The sequence below is a fragment of the Leptonychotes weddellii genome, chromosome 8 (genome assembly GCF_054177405.1).
Source record: "Leptonychotes weddellii isolate Sample4059 chromosome 8, ASM5417740v2, whole genome shotgun sequence".
NCBI lineage: Eukaryota > Metazoa > Chordata > Mammalia > Carnivora > Phocidae > Leptonychotes > Leptonychotes weddellii.
The window spans coordinates 25467912-25490974 of record NC_138376.1 but is presented as its reverse complement, the minus strand read 5'-3'; the positions used below and the strand labels follow the sequence as shown (position 1 = coordinate 25490974).

General features: G+C 41.3%; 1 protein-coding gene, 1 long non-coding RNA gene and 1 other non-coding gene across 7 annotated transcripts in view; 1 reads left to right on the top strand and 2 right to left on the bottom strand.

The window, feature by feature from the left end:
* BLTP3A (bridge-like lipid transfer protein family member 3A) overlaps positions 1-13596 on the bottom strand; it is a 62855-nt gene extending 49259 nt beyond the window's left edge. For 2 of the 5 annotated variants that reach the window (XR_014147617.1, XM_006737061.3), the window contains exon 1: positions 13316-13594. Coding sequence is in view for 3 of the 5 variants with exons in the window: in XM_006737061.3 (XP_006737124.1) it covers positions 13316-13359 (44 nt within the window). In the remaining 2 variants the exon portion in view is untranslated. Of the gene's footprint in view, positions 1-13248 lie in introns of all 5 variants that reach the window. The other 3 variants (XM_081828035.1, XM_081828036.1, XM_081828037.1) reach the window with 3 other exon arrangements.
* Positions 13597-14143: 547 nt separating this feature from the next.
* On the bottom strand, positions 14144-23038 carry LOC145722986 (uncharacterized). The gene is made up of 3 exons (XR_014147620.1): positions 18360-23038; positions 18166-18258; positions 14144-17574 (listed from the first exon to the last, which is right to left on the bottom strand). It is a non-coding gene; the product is annotated as an uncharacterized LOC145722986 (long non-coding RNA).
* Positions 18180-18252, top strand: TRNAE-CUC (transfer RNA glutamic acid (anticodon CUC)). The gene has a single exon. It is a non-coding gene; the product is annotated as a tRNA-Glu (tRNA).
* Positions 23039-23063: the final 25 nt, after the last annotated feature.

Below are 23063 nucleotides of genomic sequence, written 5' to 3'. Positions count from 1 at the left end.
GGCTCAGTTGGTTAAGCATCTGCCTTCAGCTCAGGTCATGATCCCAGGGTCCTGGGATCGAGTCAGGCATCAGGCTCCCTGCTCAGTGGGGAGTCTGCTTCTCCCTTCCCCTGCTCTTGTTCTCTCACTTGCTCATTCTCTCTCTCTCTCTCCGTCTCAAATAAATAATCTCAAAAAAAAATTGAAACTAAGGAATAAAGGGAAAAAAAGGTATAAAAGAAAAAATTATTTTATATATACTTTATATATACTTTTCTAAAACTTGCTTTTATTTTCAATGAACAATATATCTTGGGCATTTTACACTGTCAAATTTTTAAGTACTTTTTAATAATTGGGGAGTTATCTATAAGCAACACCTCTGTATGCAGAATTATAATTTATTTAATAAGTCCCAACTGATTGCTCTTTTACATTAATTTCATTAAAAGCCTTATAGGTTTTTCTTACTTGTTTGATTCCTTCTGTAGGATGATTTCATAAAAGTGGAATTGTACATTTTTACATTTTGACAGATGGTGCCAAATTTCCCTCTATAAACATGATACTGATTCACACTCTCTACAATTGTAACCAATTATACATATTTCCCCACACCCATGGTAGTTGTGTAGTCGATGACTTGAAGCACTCCCACTTACCCTACCTTCCCATCCCAATACTAGGCCAGTTGATATTCTGGAGATTATGTTTCTTTCCTTAATGTTCAACAGTAGCCCTGATGAACATTCTAATTCTCTTCCTTAAGCCTGGAGCCTTGCTAAAACCTAGCCTGTTTAGTTCAAGCCCCAATACCTGTCTGGTTTGAACCAGTCTTTTTTTTTTTTTAAGATTTTACTTTTTCAAAGTAATCTCTATAGCCAACACGGGGCTTAAACTCACAACCTCAAGATCAAGAGTCACATGCTACACCAACTGGGCCAGCCAGGTGCCCCAAGCCAGTCTTCTTCTAGAACTGAATACTTGCAATCTGATCCACTAGCAAGGGTCTATGCATGTAAGGCATGTTACATATGGACTCCTCATCTAATTGACTGTTAACATATTTGAGTACCACCTGGAATTATGGCTGTAATTTCTTATCCAATATCTTTTCCACATACCCTTTTCCTGGTCATCCTAGAATTAGGACTAAGATAGTGGGGGCTCCTTATCAACTGTAACTCAGAGACAGCTGCCCTCTTCCCTCTCAATTTTTTAACCATTCAGTTCCCATATTGATAAGGTGCCAAATTCTCTCCCTATATCAGCCTTGAAGATATTACACCTCATGTCCCAAGTCTTGCCAAGTCTCACTTTATTAGAAACATTCCTTGTCATCCTAACATATTCCCTTTAATTTCCTTTGTACTTCCATGTCTTGACAATTCCCAAACTTACATCAAGAGCAGAATTAATGAAATCTGAGTATTATATTTCTAATTTTAAGACTTATACCTAGGCTCTTGGATTAACCAAAGTGAAACTGCAGTTGCTAATGCTCAGAAGAGGCCTATTCTACTAACAGGCATTGTTGGTCATTCACTACTGAATGTGAACAGATATATCTTCATGGCATAGCCTCAAACAATTATTTAAAGAAGTATGGCAGGGCGCCTGGGTGGCTCAGTCGTTAAGCGTCTGCCTTCGGCTCAGGTCATGATCCCAGGGTCCTGGGATCGAGTCCCACATCAGGTTCCCTCCTCGGCGGGAAGCCTGCTCTCCCTCTCCCACTCCCGCTGCTTGTGTTCCTACTCTCGCTATCTCTGTCTCTGTCAAATAAATAAATAAAATCTTTAAAAATAAATAAAGAAAGAAGTATGGCAGGGGCGCCTGGGTGGCTCAGTCGTTGGGCGTCTGCCTTTGGCTCAGGTCATGATCCCAGGGTCCTGGGATCGAGCCCCGCATCGGGCTCCCTGCTCCGCGGGAGGCCTGCTTCTCCCTCTCTCACTACCCCCTGCTTGTGTTCCCTCTCTGTGTCTCTCTCTGTCAAATAAATAAATAAAATCTTAAAAAAAAAAAAAAGAAGTATGGCATATAAATTATCTGAGCTTTGAAAACTGCTCAAGAAGGAAACTGAGAATAAAAGATTTCATACATGAGGCTGTCCTTAATTTTTGAGCAGAACTGGCCCTAACGTATGCTTATTTTAAGAGGCAGAGACTGTTCTGGGGCACCAGGGTGGCTCAGTTGGTTAAGCATCCGTCTCTTGATTTTGGCTCAGGTCTTATATCAGGGTCGTGAATTCAAGCCCCACATTGGGCTCCATGCTGGGCATGGAGCCTTCTTAAAAAAAAAAAAAAAAAAAAGGCAGAGACTGCTCAAAATGAGCCATGTTTCACATCTGGTGGTGAAAGAAAAGCCCTAGCAATTGAGCAAGAATGCTCAATTAATGTGTACTACTTTGAGTAGTTTCCCCTGCAGAGATCATTCAATGAACAAATACCTAAGATAGTAGCACATTCACTGACTGAAGTAAATAGGTTCAAACCATGTAAGTAGCTGCGGAGGAAACAAAAGAGCTTAAAATAAAAACGAAGGTCTCTAACTCCAAGGAGGACTATGTGCTCCTCAAGAGCTATAACTGTTTTCATTTAGATTTGTGTCTAGCACAAAGTCTAGGATAAGAATGCTCAATTGATGTTTACTGATAATAATACAAAGCGAATAAATGATAATTGCCAAATAGATGGAATGAACTAAAGGGTATATCCAACAATCCATCCATATTCTTTCACACATTGTAAACCAACCATAATACTCTGATGAACCAGACATGTTAAACCACGTTTAAGAGTGTCATATGTAAACATGGAAAAAAATTTATCTGTGAAGCTGAGGGAGAAGGCACACCCTTCCCATTAGAGACAATAAAAAGTGCAAAGTTTTTAAAAAGGAGGGAGAGAGAGGTTAGTATATTCTAAAAGCTCTTTCTAGAAGCTTTTACAATAAAAAAAATCAGGAAAAATGAAAAAGAAGGATGACATTTCTCTGAGACCAAAAATTATTTTTAAAATAATAGCTAACATTTAATGATTGCTTACTTTATTCCAGACACTGTCCTAATAAGCACTGTTATACATTTTTAATTAATTTATTTCTCTCAATGACCACATGATATAAAGGACAACTATTATCTCCATTTTATAGAAGAGAGAACTGAAGCATAGAAAGGTTAAATAACTTGCCCAGGATCATAGCAAGCTAGGATTCAAAATCAAGCAGTATGGCTCAAAAACTTGTAGCCTTAACTACACTATACCATCTCCCTGACTTTTTTCCCCCCATCTCTCTCACTTTTAACAAAATCAATAGAGGTATAGAGGTTTGGAGTTTCAACCGCCTCAGACCCAGATCAATGGCAACAGAAAACAAGCTGACCCCTATCTAGGTGCCTAGGCATAGTATACAGGCGTCTATGATCCAGCCTCTCTCTATCTTTCCAATAGCATCTCTAGCTACGTTGCACCCTCAAACCCTACATTGCAGTGACACAGAACCATATGCAGTCCCTTCTGTTTCTCAACCCAGTACCATTACTAATGCAGCTCCCTCTGCCCAGCATCACCTTTCTGCCCCTGACTATCTGTGCCCCTCAGGCTCCAGAGACACTTTTTAATGCCTTACTGGGCTTACAGGTCTGTTTATTGCTGTAGGCAGCTGAGCCCCTGAAAGGGAATCTTGTCTCATTTGTTTTCAAGTTGCTAGTGCTTGGCATACAATTCAGGTGGTCAGTAAAAGTTTCCTGATAGAATCAATGAATAAATGGTCTCAGAAACAGAGCCCTCAAAGGCAGCCAGGGGCTATCTGAGGGGAAGGCTAGACTCCCTATCTGAGAATGGCTGACACACCACCTGTAGCTGACCATCTAACCATCTTGTAGCAAATCTTCCTCTAAGAGACTGAGGACCCTCTCCTGTGGCTCAGAGGACTAAGGAGCCACGGCCAACTTCACCTGAAACGAAGGGAGACAGTGAGGACTCTGCTGAGGTTCAGGAAAACGATGTCTTACAATACACTGCCAGGCCTCTAACTTCACATCAGCCTCTGTTAAGACATTTTCTCAAATGAAATGTATTCCTGAACTGCAGTCCCTTTTTTCACCTAAGTTAAAACAAAACAAAACAAAACAAAACAAAAAACACAGATTTCAAAAAGAGATAAAGAAAGAAGGAAACAAAAAGAAAAAGAAAAGAAAAACAGATTTCTCTTAGAAATGGGAAATGCAGGTGGTGGCTCAGTCAATTTAAGCGTCTGCCTTCAGCTCAGGTCAAGATCCCAGGGTCCTGGGATTGAGCCCTGCATCGGGCTCCCTGCTCAGCGGGGAGTCTGCTTCTCCCTCTTTCTCTCCCTATGCCTCTGCCCCTGTGCATGCTTTCTCTCAAATAAATAAATAAAATCTTTAAAAAAAATAAAAAGAAATGGGAAATGCATGTTTTCAGCTCTGCCTGAGAAAGCACTAGACCAGAGGGCTGGAGGCACTCAGCTTGAATGAGCTTAGCCAATCCTTATCTGGATTTTCTACATATTGGAACTTTCCAACTTTCAAAAGACTCAGACATGCCACAAATGGCTGCCCAGCCCCCTGCCCCACCCCAACTGCCACAGAAACCAGTTTTGGAAAATCAAAAACAAACTGGGAACTTCCAGAGTATTTGTGGAATCAAAAGCTATGAAATTAAGAGTAACTTAGGAGAACTGACCCTGAATTAGAACTGGTCTAATTAGAGTAGCATTCCTTCTCCAAAAATGTTCTCTACATCCCCCCTGCCCCGACTTAGCTGAAATCATATATCCTAAAGAACTGGGAATTTTGGTGCAAAAGTGAGAGGAGCAGGGCATGCAGGCCTAGGAGGGCGGTATGGTAGTGAAGGGCTATGGCTAGAATTGGAGCAACGGTACATGAGGAGGACCTTAGGAGGTGGGAAAAACATCAAGGGAAGAAAGAGTGTATCAAGAGCAAACTTCAGCTGTTTTAGAATTTAGTCTAAGTCAGTGATTCTCAACACTAACAAACTCAATTCCACGAGTAGCACTGCCAAGAGTGACAACGTTTTCTAAAATAATAACAAACACTTGGTAAAGTTCAAAACAATCTTCCCCCATGGTAGGTGCAGTCTGGAACATTCACTATAGTTTAAAGCTTACAATATTTTGTGTTTATTACAACAGAATTAGATTCTAGGTTTATATAACTTAAATGGGTAATTAACCTATGCATCTAACAAATATTCAAAATTCAAAAAGGACAAAGGACAATGCTTCTTTATGTGAGATTATTCTGCAAACTGGATGACATCAGCATCTCTAGCCCGCTGACTAAATGCTGGTCATACCCCTTAATCACAACCACAAAAAGTCCTTGCTGAGATACAATGATCTCAATGATCTAAAAGACCTTACTCCAAGAAATGGGAGAGAAAAAAGTTTTTTCTTCTTCTCCAACTCCACTCCTCCTTCAAATGGTTCCCCAACAACCAAGACCCAGAACTCCATCTACTGAGCTTATATTATATATAGTTAACCCACTATGGGTTTTGTGGGCTAACCTGGAAACCTACTCAACATTTAATACACTATTTCTACTGGAATACACACTCCAAATCCCAAACTTAGAAATAAAATTTGAGAACATACCACTTCCTAAGTCAGAGACTTAAATACACTGATCTCTCACCATCAATGTTCTAATTTTTAAAATGATAGGCTGACATCCAAGCTACACATGACCAATGCACTATAAAGACTAAGTATACATGTAAAATGATCATTGCTGTGGGCAAATAAAAAATGTCAATCCAAAAAATATTTTATAATATATCTAGTCCTTATTTTTATGGCAAGAAGGTACAAACAACATACCGTTACCTAAATTCTAATGTGTATTACTTTACACTTAAATTTTCCTTTACTATAGATACTGATTGATTCTACTGCTTATAAATACTGAAAAATATTCTTTAGTATCTATAATCAGCATCAATAGCAAATAATTGCCTCATCACACAAAAACAAAAGGTCCCTTAACAATACTGGGTGAAATGGGTTTCCTTGCCCTTCTGCTCCCCCCACCACTATTCCCACTCCCGTCTAAGGTTCCCTGAATTCCAGCCATGTGCTCCCATTCCACACACCTTCTCCTGCACCAACTCAAAGCACCCTCAAACTCTCGGATTTTCAAAGCAGCCAAGGGACCACAGTCCCTGCCATCATGGAGGGTGTAGATAATTGAGCTGTGATGAAAAGAATCTTTTTGGGGGTACCTGGGTGCCTTAGTCGGTTAAGCATCTGCCTTCAGCTCAGGTCATGATCCCAGGTCCTGGGATGGATCCCCCAAGTTGGGCTCCCTGCTCAGCGGGGAGCCTGCTTCCCCCTCTCCCCTCCCCCCAACTCATATTCTCTCTCACTCGCTCTGCTCTCTCTCTCAAATAAATAAATAACCTAAAAAAAATAATGTTTTTTTTTCTTTCAATGATTAAAGCCATACTTACAGATTATTATTCAACCAGGTTCTATATTAGGTGAGGGTAACTAAATGACCACTGATTTTTTTTTTCACGCTACGAATACAGTATATGATTATGCTATAAGTACATCCACTAAGGAGCCAACCCCATGTATATATTTCAGTTATTTCACCCATGCTGAGGTCAAAGTTTCCTCTGTAGTATGCCTTGATAGTAAAAAATGATAAACAGAAATAGCCCTTGTTCCCTTCTCTCCTTAAGCACTGATACAAAGAACATTCATCTCCACCTCTCTGTATTACAATGTTAAATGCAATTTCTAAATATTCAAAGGTCTAAATTCTTTAGATACCTTAGGCACAACCTTAAAGATGCTGAAAAGTATTATCTTCAGAAACTAACAGCAATCTCTCAAGTAACTTTAACAAATACTAGATAAATAATAATAGTCACTGTTTACTGAATACCTTTTCAGGACCACTTTATAGGGGCGTCTGGGTAGCTCAGTCAGTTAAGCAGCTGCCTTCGGCTCAGATCATGATCCCAGGGTCCTGGGATTGAGCCCTGCATTGGGATCCTTACTCAGTAGGGAGCCTGCTTCTCCCTCTCCCCCTGCCTGCTGCTACCCCTGCTTGTGTTCTCTCTCCGTCAAATAAATAAATAAAATGTTTAAAAAAAAAAAAAAGGACCACTTTTATAAGTGATTTCTAATCCTCAAAACCACATTGTGCATTATTGTTCCGCATTTTACAGATGAATAAACTGAAGCTTCAAGAAGCTAAAAGACTTGCAGAACACACAGCTTATAAGCGGCAGAGTCAAAATGCACAGCCACCTTTTGGAATCCAAAGTCCTGGTTCTTTCTGCTACATTGATGTGCCTCTCAATCAATTTTTCAAAGCAGGTAATTTCATTATTTGTGAACCGTACATTAAGCTGTTGTGTGTCAGATACGTACAACAGTACTGCTTTAAATTCTTATTGCTTTTAAATACTACTTTTTAAGACACAAGATGTTTTACAATAAACCTTGGAAAGCTGTAAAGATTGTAATACAAAGGCTATGAATTCAAATTTTAGTTCCTTTAGTAAAGATGAAATGGTATGCAAACGGGGTGCCCAGCTTTCAGAACAGGATGAAACGAATATCCAAGGTATTCTGAAGACCAAATATTTAACAAAAACCCAAATGCCTGAAGAACAGCATTCCCTTTCTCTTAATGTACATGACTGCTATTCTGACAGGGAGCTAAGCCTCAGATCCATTCCAAGTAAGAAATGTTACGGGCTGGGGCGCCTGAGTGGCTCAGTCGGTTAAGCGTCTGCCTTCGGCTCGGGTCATGATCCCAGGGTTCTGGGATCGAGCCCCGCATCAGGCTTCCTGTTCCGTGGGAAGCCTGTTTCTCCCTCTCCCACTCCCCCTGTTTGTGTTCCCTCTCTCACTATGTCTCTCAAATTAAATAAATAAATAAATAATCTTTAAAAAAAAAAGAAGAAGAAATGTTATGGGTTAGGGGCACATGTGTGGCACAGTCGGTTAAGCGCCCAATTCTTGGTTTCAGCTCAGGGCATGATATATCATGGGTTGTGAGATCAAGCCCCGCATCCAGCTCTGCGCTCAGGGTTGAGTTGGCTTGAGTTTCTCCCCTCCTCTGCTATTTCCCCCTCCCCCATGCACATTCTCTCTCTTTCTCTCTCTCTGAAATAAATCAGTAAATCTTTTTTAAAAAAAGGAAAAAAGATACGCTATGGGATAGTAGTTACAAAGTACCCTAATTATTTTTATTGAACCTGCCTAATTTGAACAGTGCTCCAAAAAGATCTTGTGTTTTCAATGTTCTGACATTTGCTTGTGACTAAAATTTACCAGAATTTAAAAACTAAACAGAAGCGAAAATAAAGTGGCCATCTGGCTTACCACAGATGAAGTAAAAAAATTTTCAAAACACAGCCGCCAGAATGGCTAAAATGAAAGAGATGAAAATACCAAGTGTTGACAAGGATGTAGAACAACCAGAACTCTCAAACACTTCCAGTGGAAGTGCAAATTGGTATAGACTCTTTGGAAAACTGTTTAATAATATCTATTACAATTTAACATGTTCATATCCTACAACCCAGAAATTCCGCTCCTATGTATATCCCCAACAGATATGTGTACATTTGTTCACCAGAGGACATATACTAGAATGTTCCTAGCAGCACTATTCATCATAAGCCTACACCAGGAAACTAACCAAATGTCCATCAATAGTAAAATATATAAATATACTGAGGTATATTCACATAACAGAATACCATACATCAATGAAAATGCAGAATCTGCAACTTGATGCAACAACAGGGTTTAATCTCACAAAAATGTTGAGCTAAAGAAGCCAGACATAGAAGCATACATACAATATGATTCCACTTATATAAAGAACAAAAACAGACAAAACTAATCTGTGTTGTTAGAAATCAGGACAGTAGTTACCCCTTGATAAAGACAATGATAGAAGAAGACACAAGAGGGCTTCGTAGGTGCTGGCAATACTGTTTCTTCACATGGATGCTGGTGACAAGAGTATATTCAATCTGAAATATTCAGTAGATGAGAAGTGTACAGCAGCAGAGTAGTAAAGAGAATCGGAGTGCCTACCTTTGAATCCCAGTTCCATCACTTACTAGTTATGATTTTGTGCAAGTTGCTTAACCTCTCTGTGTGTCATTTCTTCAACTATAAAGTAGGCCTAATAACTACCTCATAAGGATAGTCTGAGAATTACATCATTATAAGACTTTAAAGTGCTTATTCATACAGTTGGTTATTATTATTAAGTATTTGCTAAGTTAAAAAAATGCTTTATTCTAAAGCAACACAAAAAATGCAGAAAGGAAACAAAGGCATATATGATTTGACCATTACTGGAAAATGAACAAAATAATTATTTAGGAAATGAAGGTGATAATAAATAAAGTCTAGTACAAAGAGGCATGACCTGGAAGTTGAGACAGACCTTTACCTATACAAACCCTGGGCCAGCGGTGGGCCACTCTGAGCCCACAGCTCCCCACTGTCCCCTGGGCGCTGGCCACGATGATCTCTTCAGGAGGATGAGTAATAATGAGGGGAGACCACTGATCAGGAACTAAGAGGGCTGAGCTCACAGTAGGCTCTCTTATTCTCCAAGAGGACTATGAAATCTTGTATGCTTCTGCATTTTACCTAATACTTATATTTTTGAAATATCTATCATGTCTATCAGCTGTGTCTCTGTCACTCAGAATCACATTTCCTGCAGCTATTTAGAGTAAATAATCAAGACTTCTGGTAGGTTTCTTTTTTTTTTTTTAAGATTTTATTTATTTATTTGACAGAGAGAGAGAGTGCAAGCAGAGGGAGCGGCAGGCAGAGGGAGAGGGAGAAGCAGACTCCCCACGGACAAGGAGCCCGATGTGGGCCTCAATCCCAGGACTGTGGGATCATGACCCGAGCTGATGGCAGATGCTTAACCAACTGAACCACCCAGGTGTCCCAAGACTTCTGGTAGGTTTCTAAAAGAGCCAATCAGGGGGCGCCTGGGTGGCTCAGTCGGTTGGGCGTCTGCCTTCAGCTCAGGTCATGATCCTGGGGTCCTGGGATCGAGCCCTGTGTGGGGCTCCCTGCTCCTCGGGGAGCCTGCTTCTCCCTCTCCCTCTGCCTGCCGCTCCCCCTGCTTGTGCTCTCTCTGTCAAATAAATGGATAAAATCTTTTTTAAAAAATAAATAAATAAAATAAAAGAGCCAGTCAGGTGAGTTACTGTCATCCATACCAGGGTAGCATCCCTAACTTCTCCGCTCATGTATAATAGTTACTCTTTACATAGCTACCTACTTCCATAGCTACCTACTTCCATGCTAGGCATTATAATAAATACTTTATCCCCAATCCTCAAAAAATTCTGCTAGGTACATGGTATTCTTCCTTATTCTCACCTTTTACAGATAACAAAACTAAGGCTCAGAAAGGCTGACCTGTTCATTACGTGACAGAGCTGGAAGGCGAATCAGACTTCTCTGGCTCCAGACCATGCTCTTTCCCTGAGCCATAGTCCCTTGACTTACTTGGTGATCAATCATATTTCTTTTTATGAAAGGTCATTAACTAAGGTGAGCTAAAACAAGAATAATCTAATGTAGTAAAAAATCAATTTTGGATATTTTTTAAATGATTACTTTTGTTTCTAAGTAAAGGTCTTCTCTTGGGTCTATTTAAATGACTACTGTGCATTGAAGCTATTTGTACTACACAGCAATCATCCAAACCATAGGTTAAAGCCCTTAGAAGATGTTTACATTTCTTCCCTGCTGAATCCCCAGTGCCCAGATCAGGGCCTGGCCTAGAGCAGGCACTTAACGAAAATATCTTGAAGACCACCTCCCTCAAATCTTGTTTACCAAAATACTAATAAAGAAGATGCATTCTAACAAAATACTATTAATATCCGAAACTTCATGACCAAAATTAAAGATGAGAGTCACTGGGATATCCTTCCTGCTGTTAAGATACTCTCCTCCAGGTCAAGTGGCACTGTCATCATCAACAAATAATTATTAAACACCTACAAATGTTTATTTAACATAGTAACTCAGTATACCTTATCCTCTCTTTCCCCATGAGATTTGGCAAGCCACAGAAGCTGTAATTCCCCTCCAGGCAGGCCAGCTTCTGTAGGTATCAGAGAGACCATACAGAGATACAAATGTCATACATGATTGGGCCATTTTTCCAGGATAAACAAATAGAAAGGCCCAAGTCTGACTTGTCCCTCAACCAGATCCATGTCCTACGACCTTTTCCTGGAACCCTGATATTGCAGCCCCAAATAAACTTCTCTTCCTCTTCCTCCTCAGTCAACCACACAACACTGAAGAAATCAGAAATTTCTCCCAATGTCTGTCATACCTATTCCTACTTCATCTAAAAGAGATACTCTGTTCACTAAGGATCCACTGAATATGTCAGCATATATTATGAAAATTTTTCTTTAAAAACTCTATCCTCATAGAGAGTGCACAGAATATGTGTGCACTAAAGGGAAAACATCAGAATTAGAAAGCTGGGTTCTAGGGGTGCCTGGTTGGCTCAGTCAGTGGAACAAGTAACTCTTGATCTCAGGGCTGTGAGTTCGATCCCTGGGTTGGGTACAGAGATTACTTAAAAATAATAAAATCTTTAAAAAAGCAAGCAAGTAAGCAAGCAAGCAAACTGGGTTCTATTCCACTACCTTACCTTCCATTGCAACTTGGGCAAGTTGTTTATCCTCTCTAGGCTTTAGTTTCCTCAGACATAAAATAAGAGAGTGGAACAGTCAGGGGTTATTCACTTAGTTTCAAGAGGCCTTGCAGGATTCAGGCATGTGCTTTTGGGGTTCATAACTCTCCCCCAGAATTTACATAAAAATGACTGGTTGCATATGCAGATTTTTCTGAAGAAGTCTACGGCTTATATCAAATTGTCACACAATTTGTGCCGTGGCCCAAAAGATAACTATAGCTCATATTTAATTGAACACTTAGTATGTGCTAGGCACTGTGCTGTCTTTACATATAATTATTTGTGTAACCCTCAAAATAACCCTTTGAGGGGCACCTGGGTGGCTCAGTAGGTTAAGCATCTGCCTTCGGCTCAGGTTATGATCTCAGGATTCTGGGATATAGTCCCGGGTGGGGCTCCCTGCTCAGTGGGGAGTCTGCTTCTCCTTCTCCCTCTAGCCCTCCCCTCCACTCATGCTGTCTCTCAAATAAATAAATAAAATCTTAAAAAAAAAAATAACCCTTTGAGTTAGATTACTATTACTATCCTCATTTTACAGTTGAAGAAAGAAAACCAGAAAGAGCCTGGGCTCTTAAACACAATGCTATATTAGGTGAGATCATCTTTAAATCCTAAAATTCTCTGATTCTATGTTTATTCAAATTAATAGTTTTCCTTTAGTTAAATTTTCTATACCATTTCACAATCATTAGTCCTACTTTTAAATCTTTATACAGAACAACCAAACTCATGGAAAACCTAGATTAATACTACCTGAGAAAGAATTTATTAGGAAGATAATCCGAGTGAAGAGTCTAAAGGCACCTTCCAGCTCCAGCCTCCAATCTGCTTTTACTTTTATAACATGGTGATTAACCAACAGATGTATCTGAATCTAATTACTAATTCAAGTCTAAAATCATAACAGTAAATAAGCCAAAGTGTCAGCCAGAAAAAGGGATACAGTGGCAGCAAAAGTGTCTCATCCAGGCAATGAGAAGACCAGGAAAGATACAGTAGTGCAAGGCCCCTGTGTCCCCCGTTGACTGGCTCCACCCCCTACTCCTACCTCCGGAAAACCACTAAGTGTGTACAAGGCTAGAATCACTCTCCCCTTGCGATACAAAGGCTGGCTAAAACTATTAAGGCATCCCCAACACCTGTCTGGAATAAGGAGTGAAAACTAAGTGGGGGCCGGGAGGGGGGGCGTGCAAGCGAGGACGGGGTGACCTGCTCGGCGGTGTGGGAACTGAGTGGGAACTGAGCCGGAGGCAGCCGGCCAGGAGATCCTTGAGGGTCGGGAGGCTTAAGGAGGCTGCGAGGGTCGAGAGGAAAGCTCGGGGCACCCCCGCAAGGGCAGAAGAACCCTGCACCGGAGGGCCCAGGGCGAGGGAAGAACAGAGTGGTGACAACGGTCGGGGCCAGCCGAGCGGGCCGGAGACTGTTCAGCTCGAGTTGAGGCGAGGGCCGCCACGGAGTACCGGCTCGGGCTAAGGAGGGGACCGGCCCGAAGGAGGGCGTACCGGAGGAGGGTCGAAGGGGGTTAGGAAGGGCCCCGGGACGGCTGGGGGACGGCGCTGGCGCTCTCACCGGGACAGGTGCTTCAGGATCTGCTTCTTAATGATCCCGGCCATGCCGGAGCCGCGGCCCGCGTGGAAGGCAGGCGGGCAGCTGTGGCCTCCTCAGTCGTGAAGAGGCGGTGCCTCACCTCGCCGCGGCGCGGGGACCGGATGCCGCCGCCACCGCCGCCGCCATGGCGCTCTCCCGCCCCTGCCCCGGCGCCGGGAGCTCCGCCACGATCCCACCCACCCGCGCGGCGCCGCGGCCGCCAGCCCCAAGCGACGCGGAGATGGCGCGCCACCAGCCCCGCTCTCAGCTGCCCGGGTCGCGCGCAGTGAGAGGGCCGCGCGTGACGAGGGGCGGGGCGGGGCGGGGCGGGCGCGCGCACGCGCCGCGGCGGCGGGCGGGCGAGCTCCGGGCTCTTTCCCACCGCTCTGCGGCCTGGCTCTCCACCCAGGAAAATCAGAAAGGCTTTCCCTCTGAAGTGTGTGAGGTTCCTGCAGTGGTTTTAAAGCATAGGGGGAACTCGGCATCTTTGTAATTTTTTACAGGAATTCGCTAGATAACTGCGCAGTGCCTCGTCCATTTCTCAATTTCCCTCACACATTCACTCATTATTTGTTAAGCACCAGCTAACTCTATTCCAGCAATCTGGCCTAGTGAATGAGTTATTTTTGTTGGAAGCAAAAAGTCATGTTCTAAAAAAATATGGCCCCTCTAGGGACCATGGAATAGGAGAATTCATACTCTAATTTATTTCTATTCTATTCAATTCAATTCTAACTCTAATTCATACTTTTCTTTCCCTGCAATGCTAAGAATGAAAAGCATGTAAAAATAAAAGGAATTTGGGCCCAATCCATACATTTGTCTCTCTCTGTCAAATAAATAAAATCTTAAAAAAAAAAAATTTTGAGATGATTGTATATTAACTTTCAGTTGTAAGAAATAATACAGAGATGCTTGTATCCTTTACTCAGTTCCCCCCAAGGGCAACATGTTGCAAAACTTTACCATGATATCCCAACCAGAATATTGACATTAATACTATAGAACATTTCTTCCTTTCTGATATGAAAGCCTTTTATTTCCTTTTCTTGACTTATTGAGCAGGCTACAATTCCTGGCACTTTGTGTAATAGGACTGGTGACAAATTGAGAACTGGTTCTGAACTCAGGTTCAGCTGCTCACCACTCGAAAATCAATACTCAAGAGACAAGTGATGGTGGGAAACGAAAGGTTGCTTTATTCAGGAAGCCGGCAACCTGGAAAGATGGTGAACTAACATCTCAAAGACCATCTTCCACACCCAGGGGAGCTGGAAGGCTTTAAAGGAGAAGTCATGGGTAAAGGGAGGGGAACTATGTGCAGGAGAAGAAGGTGCCCAGGTGGTTAGGTTAGTCTTTTGTCGACATGACTCTGAACGGATTTGCTGGCGTTAGCGAATAAATAAATAAAGCTGTTTTCAAATTTAGTCAGACTTTATCTTCCGGGAAAGTTGGGTCCTTCACTCCTCAAGGCCAGTGGTCTGCAAATCTCAAGGAGATTATGTCAGGTCTACTACAGACCAAGGGACTTTGGTCAGCAAGCAAGGAGTGCATAAGCTGGAAGCAAGTTAACCCTTAAGACCAGTTGGAGTGCTGTTACAGCGACAGTAGATATACTCTCTCTGTTCTCAATCTTACAGGAAAAGCAACTGATTGGATTTCATTTTTCACCATTAAGTATAAAGTTATTTGTAGATTTTTTTTTTTTTGTGGATGCTCTTTATCAGGTAGAGGAAGTTCTCCTCTATTCTTATTTTTGAGAGTTTTATCAAGAATTTGTTTTTTTCAAAAGCTTTTTCTGCATTGAATGTCATGTTCATGTGATTTTTCTTCAGCCTGTTTAACAGCCTGTTTACACTGATGGATTTTCAAATACTGAAAAGCCTGCATCCTTAAAACCTCATTTGGGCATGGTATATAATTACTTTCATATATTGCTGAATTCAATTTGTTAATATTTGCTTAGGAATCTGTGTATATTTCCTTAATGGCTAATGATGTTGAGCACCTTTTCATTATAGGCCATTTGTATATATTCTTTGGAGAAATGTCTTTTCAGGTCCCTTTTAAAACTGGGTTGTCTTTTTATCATTGAGTTGCAATTTTATATTCTAGATACAAGTCCCTTCTCAGATATATTATTTGCAAAAATTTTCTCCAATTCTGTGAGTTGTCTTTTTCATTTTCCTGATTATGTGTCCTTTAAAGCACACACACAAAAATCTTTTTTTTAGTTTATTTATTTAAGTAATCCCTACACCCAACGTGGGGCTCAAACTCACGGCCCTGAGTCCGAGAGTCACATGCTCTTCTGACTGAGCCAGCCGGGCCCCCTGAAGCACAAACATTTTTAATTTTGATGATATACAGTTTCTTTTTTTCTTTTGTTACTGTGCTTATGGTGATACACCTAAGGAATAGTTGTGTAACCCAAAGTCAGGAAGATTTACATCTGTTTTCATCTAAAAGTTGTACAGTTTTAGCTCTGACATTTAGGAAGTTTATCCATGTTGAGTTCATTTTTGTGTATGGTATGATGAATGGGACTGACTTCACTGATCTGTCATGTGGATATCTAGTTGTCTTAGCATCATTTGTTGAAAAGAATCTTTCCCCATCGGAATGTAATTGCTGATAAAAGCAATGGTCCATTTCTGGATTCTCAATTTTATTCCATTCATCTGTGTCTGTCCTTACACCAGTAACACAGTGTCTTGATTAGTGTAGCTTTGTAAGAAGTTATTTTTTAGGGGCACCTGGGTGGCTCTCTCTGTGTCTCTCTGTCAAATAAATAAAATCTTTAAAAAAAATTTTTTTTTTTAAAGATTTATTTGACAGAGAGAGTGAGAGCAAGCACAAGCAGGGGGAGGGACAAAGAGAGAGGAAGAAGCAGGCTCCCCGCTGAGCGGGGAGCCTGATGCAGGACTCAATCCCAGGACCCTGGGATCATGACATGAGCTGAAGGCAGATGCTTAACTGACTGAGCCACCCAGGCGCCCCAGAAGTTTTGAAATAAGGAATCTATAGTGCTTTTGTATAGCTTTGATAGCTTTTAGATGCATAGCTTTTAGTTGTTTCTCTAGTTATTACATTATTTTTATCATAGTCTTATCACTGTCTACGGTTTTGCCAGTTGCCAGTTCAAGTGAAGTGCAGAAACTTTATCTCCCTTCAGGTCTCTTTTCCCTCCCATAGGTATCATTTTTTTTATTTTTTAAAAAAGATTGTTTTTATTAATTAGAGAGAGAGAGCACAAACAGGGGGAGCTGGAGCAGGAGAGGGAGAAGCAGACTCCCCCCTGAGCAGATTGAAACCTGGACATTTTCATATTATGTTCTCAGACTTGGGATCTTACTTAAACCTTCTGTTTTCCTTTTTCTTCCACTGGTCTGGCAAAAGGCGGGGGAGCCTCTTGTTACTGTCAGGTGAAGACAGAAGTCCAGGTTTACAATTAGCCTCCTTGGACACCCAAGGGAAGGGTTCCTCATTACTGCTAGGCTCAGACATGAGTTCTGGCTCTCCAGTAGGGCTCAACTAATACTTCCTTAGCAGAGTGTAGCAGACTGCCTATTAATGCTCCTCACGAGGACTCCACTGACATGGGGGTATATGCAGTCTCATAATCACTGGACATTGTTGAAAGCCCTTAAAGTTCTGATTAGTTCTCTTCAGACACTACCTCTGTCAGGAGGGTTCAGTGCCTTGTTATTGCCTCATGGGGGTGATAATCTCAGCTCCCTATTTGGCTTTCTCTGATACCACCCCAGCAGGAGTTTGGAGCATTTCGATACAGCCTCACAAGGGTGGAAGAATAAGCTCCCCCCTTAACCTTTGTGGCATGGGTGGGAGTAGGGCCTGAGTTTTTTCTGTGATGTTTGGCTGGAGTAGAGTGGTTACTGTCTAAAAGTTTTGTCTTGCAAACCTCTTTTCTAGTCCTTTGGCTACAGAAAGCAGGCTTTTCTTGGGGTGTTTTTATTTATTTATTTTATTTTTTAAAGACTTTATCTATTTGAGAGAGAGAATGACAGACAGAGAACATGAGAGGGAGGAGGGTCAGAGGGAGAAGCAGACTCCCCACTGAGTAGACAGCCTGATGCAGGACTTGATCTCGGGACTCCAGGATCATGACCTGAGCCGAAGGCAGTCGCTTAACCAACTGAGCCACCTAGGTGCCCTCTTGGGGTGTTTTTTGTCTGTGGCCCATCACTGTTTCTTGGTTGCCAGCTTCTTCAGCTCTAAGTCTGGGATATATGTAGCAAAAAGAAAATCCAGAGCTCATTATATTGTTCCTTGGGTCCCAAGTTCTCTAGAAGATCTGCCTTTTTTTCACCTTTCAGTCTTCTTATGCTTGTTTTATACACACACACACACACACACACACACACACACAAAGTATTCATTCCAGGGTTTTAGCTGTACTTCGCAGTAGGAATAGGGAAAAGCACATCTCTTCCATCTTTCTGGAAGCATAAGTCTATATGGGTTTTTTTTTTAATGTTTCTAATGTTTTATTTGAATTAATTATAGATTCACAGGAAGTTGTTAGGATAATACAGAGAAGTTCTGTGTACCCACTTCCCTGCAAGAGTTACATGTTACATAACTAGAGTACTGACATAAAACCCAGGAAATGGATACAGCCACATCTCAGAGATATTGCAGGTTGAGTTTGGTTCCAGACCACCACAATAAAGCAAGTATCACAATAAGACAAGTCAAATAAGTTTCTTGGTTTCTCAGCACATGTAAGTTAAGTTTATGCCACCCTGTAGTCTATTGTGTGATAGCATTATGTCTAAAGAAAAAATGTACATACATTAATTAAAAAATACCTTACTGCCGGGGTGTCTGGGTGGCTCAGTTGGTAGAGCATGTGACTCTCAATCTCAGGGTTGTGAGTTCAAGCCCCATGTTGGGCTTAGAGCCTACTTAAACAAACAAAAAACAATACCTTACTGATAAAAATTGCTACCCATCATCTGGCCTTTCAGACAGTTAAAATCTTTTTTATGGTGGAAAGTCTTACCTCAATGTTGATGGCTGCCAACTGATCAGGGTGGTGGTTGTTGAAGACTGGGGTTACTTGGGCAATTTCTTAAAGTAAGACAACAATGAAATTTATCACATGGATTAACTCTTCCTTTCACAAACGATTTCTCTGTGGCAGGCAATGCTGTTTGATAGTGTTTTACCCACAAAACTTTCAAAATTGGAGTCAGTTTTCTCAAACCCTGCTGTTACTTTAACAACTAAGTTTACGTATATTCTAATCTTTTGTTGTCATTTCAACAATCTCCACAGCACCTTCACCAGGAGTACGTTCCATCTAAGAAAATACTTTCTTTGCTCATAAGAAGCAACCCCTCATCTGTTAAAATTTTACGAGATTTGCAGCAATTCAAATATTACAATGACGACAAAGTTTTAAATATTGAGAGAATTAAAAAATGTGACAGAGAGACACAAAGTGAGCGAATACTGTTGAAAAAAATGGCTCCAAAAGACTTGCTCAACAGAGTGGTCACAAACTTTCGATTTGTAAAAAACACAGTATCTGCAAAGCACAATAAAACGAGGTGCGCTTATATTGGTGTGTGTGTATAATTCCGTCATGTTATCACGTGTAGACTTGTATAAGCACTACCACAATCAAGATACAGACTACTCCAGGGGCGCCTGGGTGGCTCAGTTGGTTGGGCGACTGCCTTCGGCTCAGGTCATGATCCTGGAGTCCCTGGATCGAGTCCCGCATCGGGCTCCCTGCTTGGCAGGGAGCCTGCTTCTCCCTCTGACCCTCCCCCCTCTCATGTGCTCTCTGTCTCTCTCATTCTCTCTGTCTCAAATAAATAAATAAAATCTTTAAAAAAAAAAAAAAGATACAGACTACTCCAGGGGCTCCTGGGTGGCTCAGTCGTTAAGCGTCTGCCTTCGGCTCAGGTCATGATCCTGGGGTCCTGGGATCGAGCCCCGCATCAGGCTCCCTGCTCAGCAAGAAGCCTGCTTCTCCCTCTCCCACTCCCCCTGCTTGTGTTCCCTCTCTCTCTCACTGTGTCTCTGTCAAATAAATAAATAAAATCTTAAAAAAATTTTTTTAAAAAGAAATATTAAAAAAAAAAAATACAGACTGCTCCATCGCTACAAAAAGCTCCCTCATGCTACCTCTTTACAGTAACTTCCTGATCGCCCCCCAACACCCTAACCCCTGGCAACTACTAACCTGTTCTTCATCGTGATAATTGATTTTATAGAGTGCTAAATAGCAAAGATAGGTTATTATTGACTATAAGGATTCTTGAGAGTAGTTTTCTAGTTTGTGGTAACTATGATGTTTTAAAATGACTTTGAGGTATGATTGACATACAACAAAGTACACAGTTTTTATTTTTCTTTTATTTTTTTTTAAGATTTTATTTATTTTTTAACAGAGAGAGAAACAGCGAGAGAGGGAACACAAGCAGGGAGAGTGGGAGAGAGAGAAGCAGGCTTCCCGCCGAGCCGGGAGCCCGATGTGGGACTCGATCCCAGGACCCTGGGATCATGACCTGAGCCGAAGGCAGACGCTTAACAACTGAGCCACCCAGGCGCCCCCAAAGTACACAGTTTTTAAAGTTTTGACATAAATACACTTGTGAAATCACCACCACAATCAAGACAATGAACATACCCATCACTCTCAACAGTTCTGAACTACACTGGCCTCCCTGCTATTCCTCCAATACATTAAGTAGACTTCCACTTCAGGGTCTTTGTACTTGCTATACCCTCTACCTGGAAAGCTTGTGCCCTAGACATCTGCATCGCTGCCCCCCACCCCCGTCCCCTCATGTCATCCCCACAAGAGTCTTCCCTAATCTGGCACTCTTTATGTCCCTTACTTACTTCATGGCCATGTACCATGCAACAGTGGTATTTTTAACTGTCTGACTTCTAGCAGGACAAATTAATCAATTATTACTCTTCTCCTTGAGCATCTCTTTTGTATCAGTCAGGTTAGATTCAGCTGCATAGAACAGATGCATAGAACAGAAAACTCAAAAATTACTACATGGCTTCAATTAAAAAATGTGTATATCCCTTTCATGTAAAGTAAATATAAGGTAGGCCATTCACGGCAGCTTTTCAATCATTAGGGACCTAGGCTCCTTCTAACACTAGCTTTAGCTCTCAGTCTGAGGTCCAAGATGCTGCTTGCATTTCACAAGTATCATTCCCATTTCTTCTCAACAGCAAAGAAAAAGGGCAGGGAAAAAAGGCATGTTCTCTCCTGCTACATGGCCTCACCTAACCAGAAGCTCTGGCAAATGTGCTATTCATTGCAGATGGACATGAAGGCAGATAAAAAAAATTAGGGGTTCTATTATTACAGATAGTAACAGATACCGGGGCGGGCAATTAGTAATTCTGTCTGCCACTCTAAGCTCTATTGTATTACTCTTCTTTTTGTCCCTTTTTACACGCTTCACTCTACCAGCAGAGGCCTAAGAGATAAAAGGGATAAAGGGGGAAAACATAGCATTTGACAATAGAGGTAAAATTCTTTGCCCTACCTTTTACTTCTCAATTCTTTCAACAACCATCTCCCCAAAGTTATATTAGGATGTGATATACAAAGAAAAGTGGTAAAGGATTAGGAGAATTATTTCTCAGTGTCACTGTGAAAACTGATTAAGTCCTTACAAAGGGCTTTGAGATCTTGGATTCCTTTCTTTGTTTTTTGGGTTTAAGATTTTATTTATTTGTCTGAGAGAGAGAGCATGAGCAGGGTGGAGGGGCAGGTGAAGAGAGAGAAGCAGACTCCCCGCTGAGCAGGGAGCTCGATGCAGGGACTACATCCCAGGACCCGGGATCATGACCTGAGCTGAAGGCAGACGCTTAACCGACTGAGCCACCCAAGTGCCCCGAGATCTTGGATTCATATGCTGTGTTCAAAGTCTTATTAGATAAGCATGTAAGTCAATGGGCTTTTCTTGGTAGCTGAGGAAAGATACTCAAAAAGAACAAGTATGGGGAAATTGGACAACACCTTGATGGATGATCAGAATTATCATCACCAATGAAGGGCAGATGGACCCTGTGTGCCTGCCTATAGATGTGATATCCTAGGGATACAACTGAAGACAAGTACCAGAATGTAATCATGAGGAAACATCAGGCAAACCCAAAATGAGGAATGAGGAACCCTGTATTAAACGAAAGGTGGTAAGATTGTCAGTGTCATAAAAGACAAATGCTAAGAATTGTTCTAGAGTAAAGGAGACTAAGGAGCTCTGACTAAAAAATAAAGTCCATGATTCTAGAGAGGATCCTGTACAGGAAAGGGGGAAAGAAAAAAAATACAGGGGCAATGTTGGATCAATGGATAAAAATGAAATATGGCTGGCAGATTAAATTATTGAGTCAAGGTTATATTTTCTAGGCTTGATAACTAAACCATAAGTTGTGTAAGAAAATGTTACTTATTCTTAGTAAATACCTACTTAAGTATGGTAAAAGGCATGATTTAAGCAACTTACTCTTAAATGGTTGAGGAAAAATATATACATACATATATATAGTGAGAGGGAGGGAGAGGCAGAAAACATGCACGCAAATAATCAAGTGAATTGAGTGAAATGCCAATAGCTATCAACAGGTGATTCTGGTCAAAGGGTACATAAGTGTTCTTTGTACAGTACTTGCCAACTTTTCATTAAGTCTGAAATGCACCCCCCCCATGCCTAAAGAGTAAGGATGATAAGCAACACTCAGATTATTTTATTCCTGCACCTGTCTGATGAACTATTTTAGATGCTGTATTCTGTGCCAGAAAATCTAACCCTTAAGCTTTCAGTTGGGAGGGAAAGAAATGACCCCAATTAGCTAACATTTATTCAGGGCACCTCTATCAGAAAAATCTAAGGCAGGCCAGGCTTTTTTCTTTTGTTCACTAAATATATCTAGGAGCCTAAAAGATACCATCTGACTGAAGCTATTCAACTGGGACAAACACTTAAGCACCACTGGACTTTTTCCATACAGGATGACCAAATTAGCCTGTGGTTCTATGCAAGGATCCCATTTCTCGTGCAGCTGGGAATCAAGGGGACTGGCATTCTGACAAAACACTAAAGCCGAGGCAGTGGAAATGATGCTAGCTTGGACTTCAACTGCACTCCCAATGACTTTGGATCTGCCCAAGAAAAGGAAGCAAGTACATTAGCCCATACACGCTCTACACGAACTTCTTCGATTCTTGAGATCTAGTGGCATTCTTGTTGCACTATACAAATTCTCACATTATAGCTGATATTTTACAATTAAAACCAGATGTTTAAAGGCATAGATTAAAAGCAGTAAGTTTATATTCTTCACAGCCTCTTACAAAGGAAATGTCTTATAATCATTAACTATAAACAGTTTGACTTAGGAGTTAATAAAAAGACAAAAAGAACCTTATTTAAACTATTTATTCCTACTATGTCCATTGTAAAGTTTGTTAAACTTTTAAGTCATTGTATTGTTCTTCTAAAACTATGTAAAATACTTTCTTCAAAGAAAAGAAATGTTTCTCGGCGCCTGGCTGGCTCAGTTGGTGGAGCATGGGACTCTAGGATCTCGGGGTTGTCAATTCAAGCCCCACGGTGGGTGTGGATATTACTTAAAAACAAAATATTTATTTTTTTAAATTATTGATTTATTTATTTGAGAGCGAGAGAGAGAGAGAAAACAAGCGGGGGGGGGGGGGGGGGCC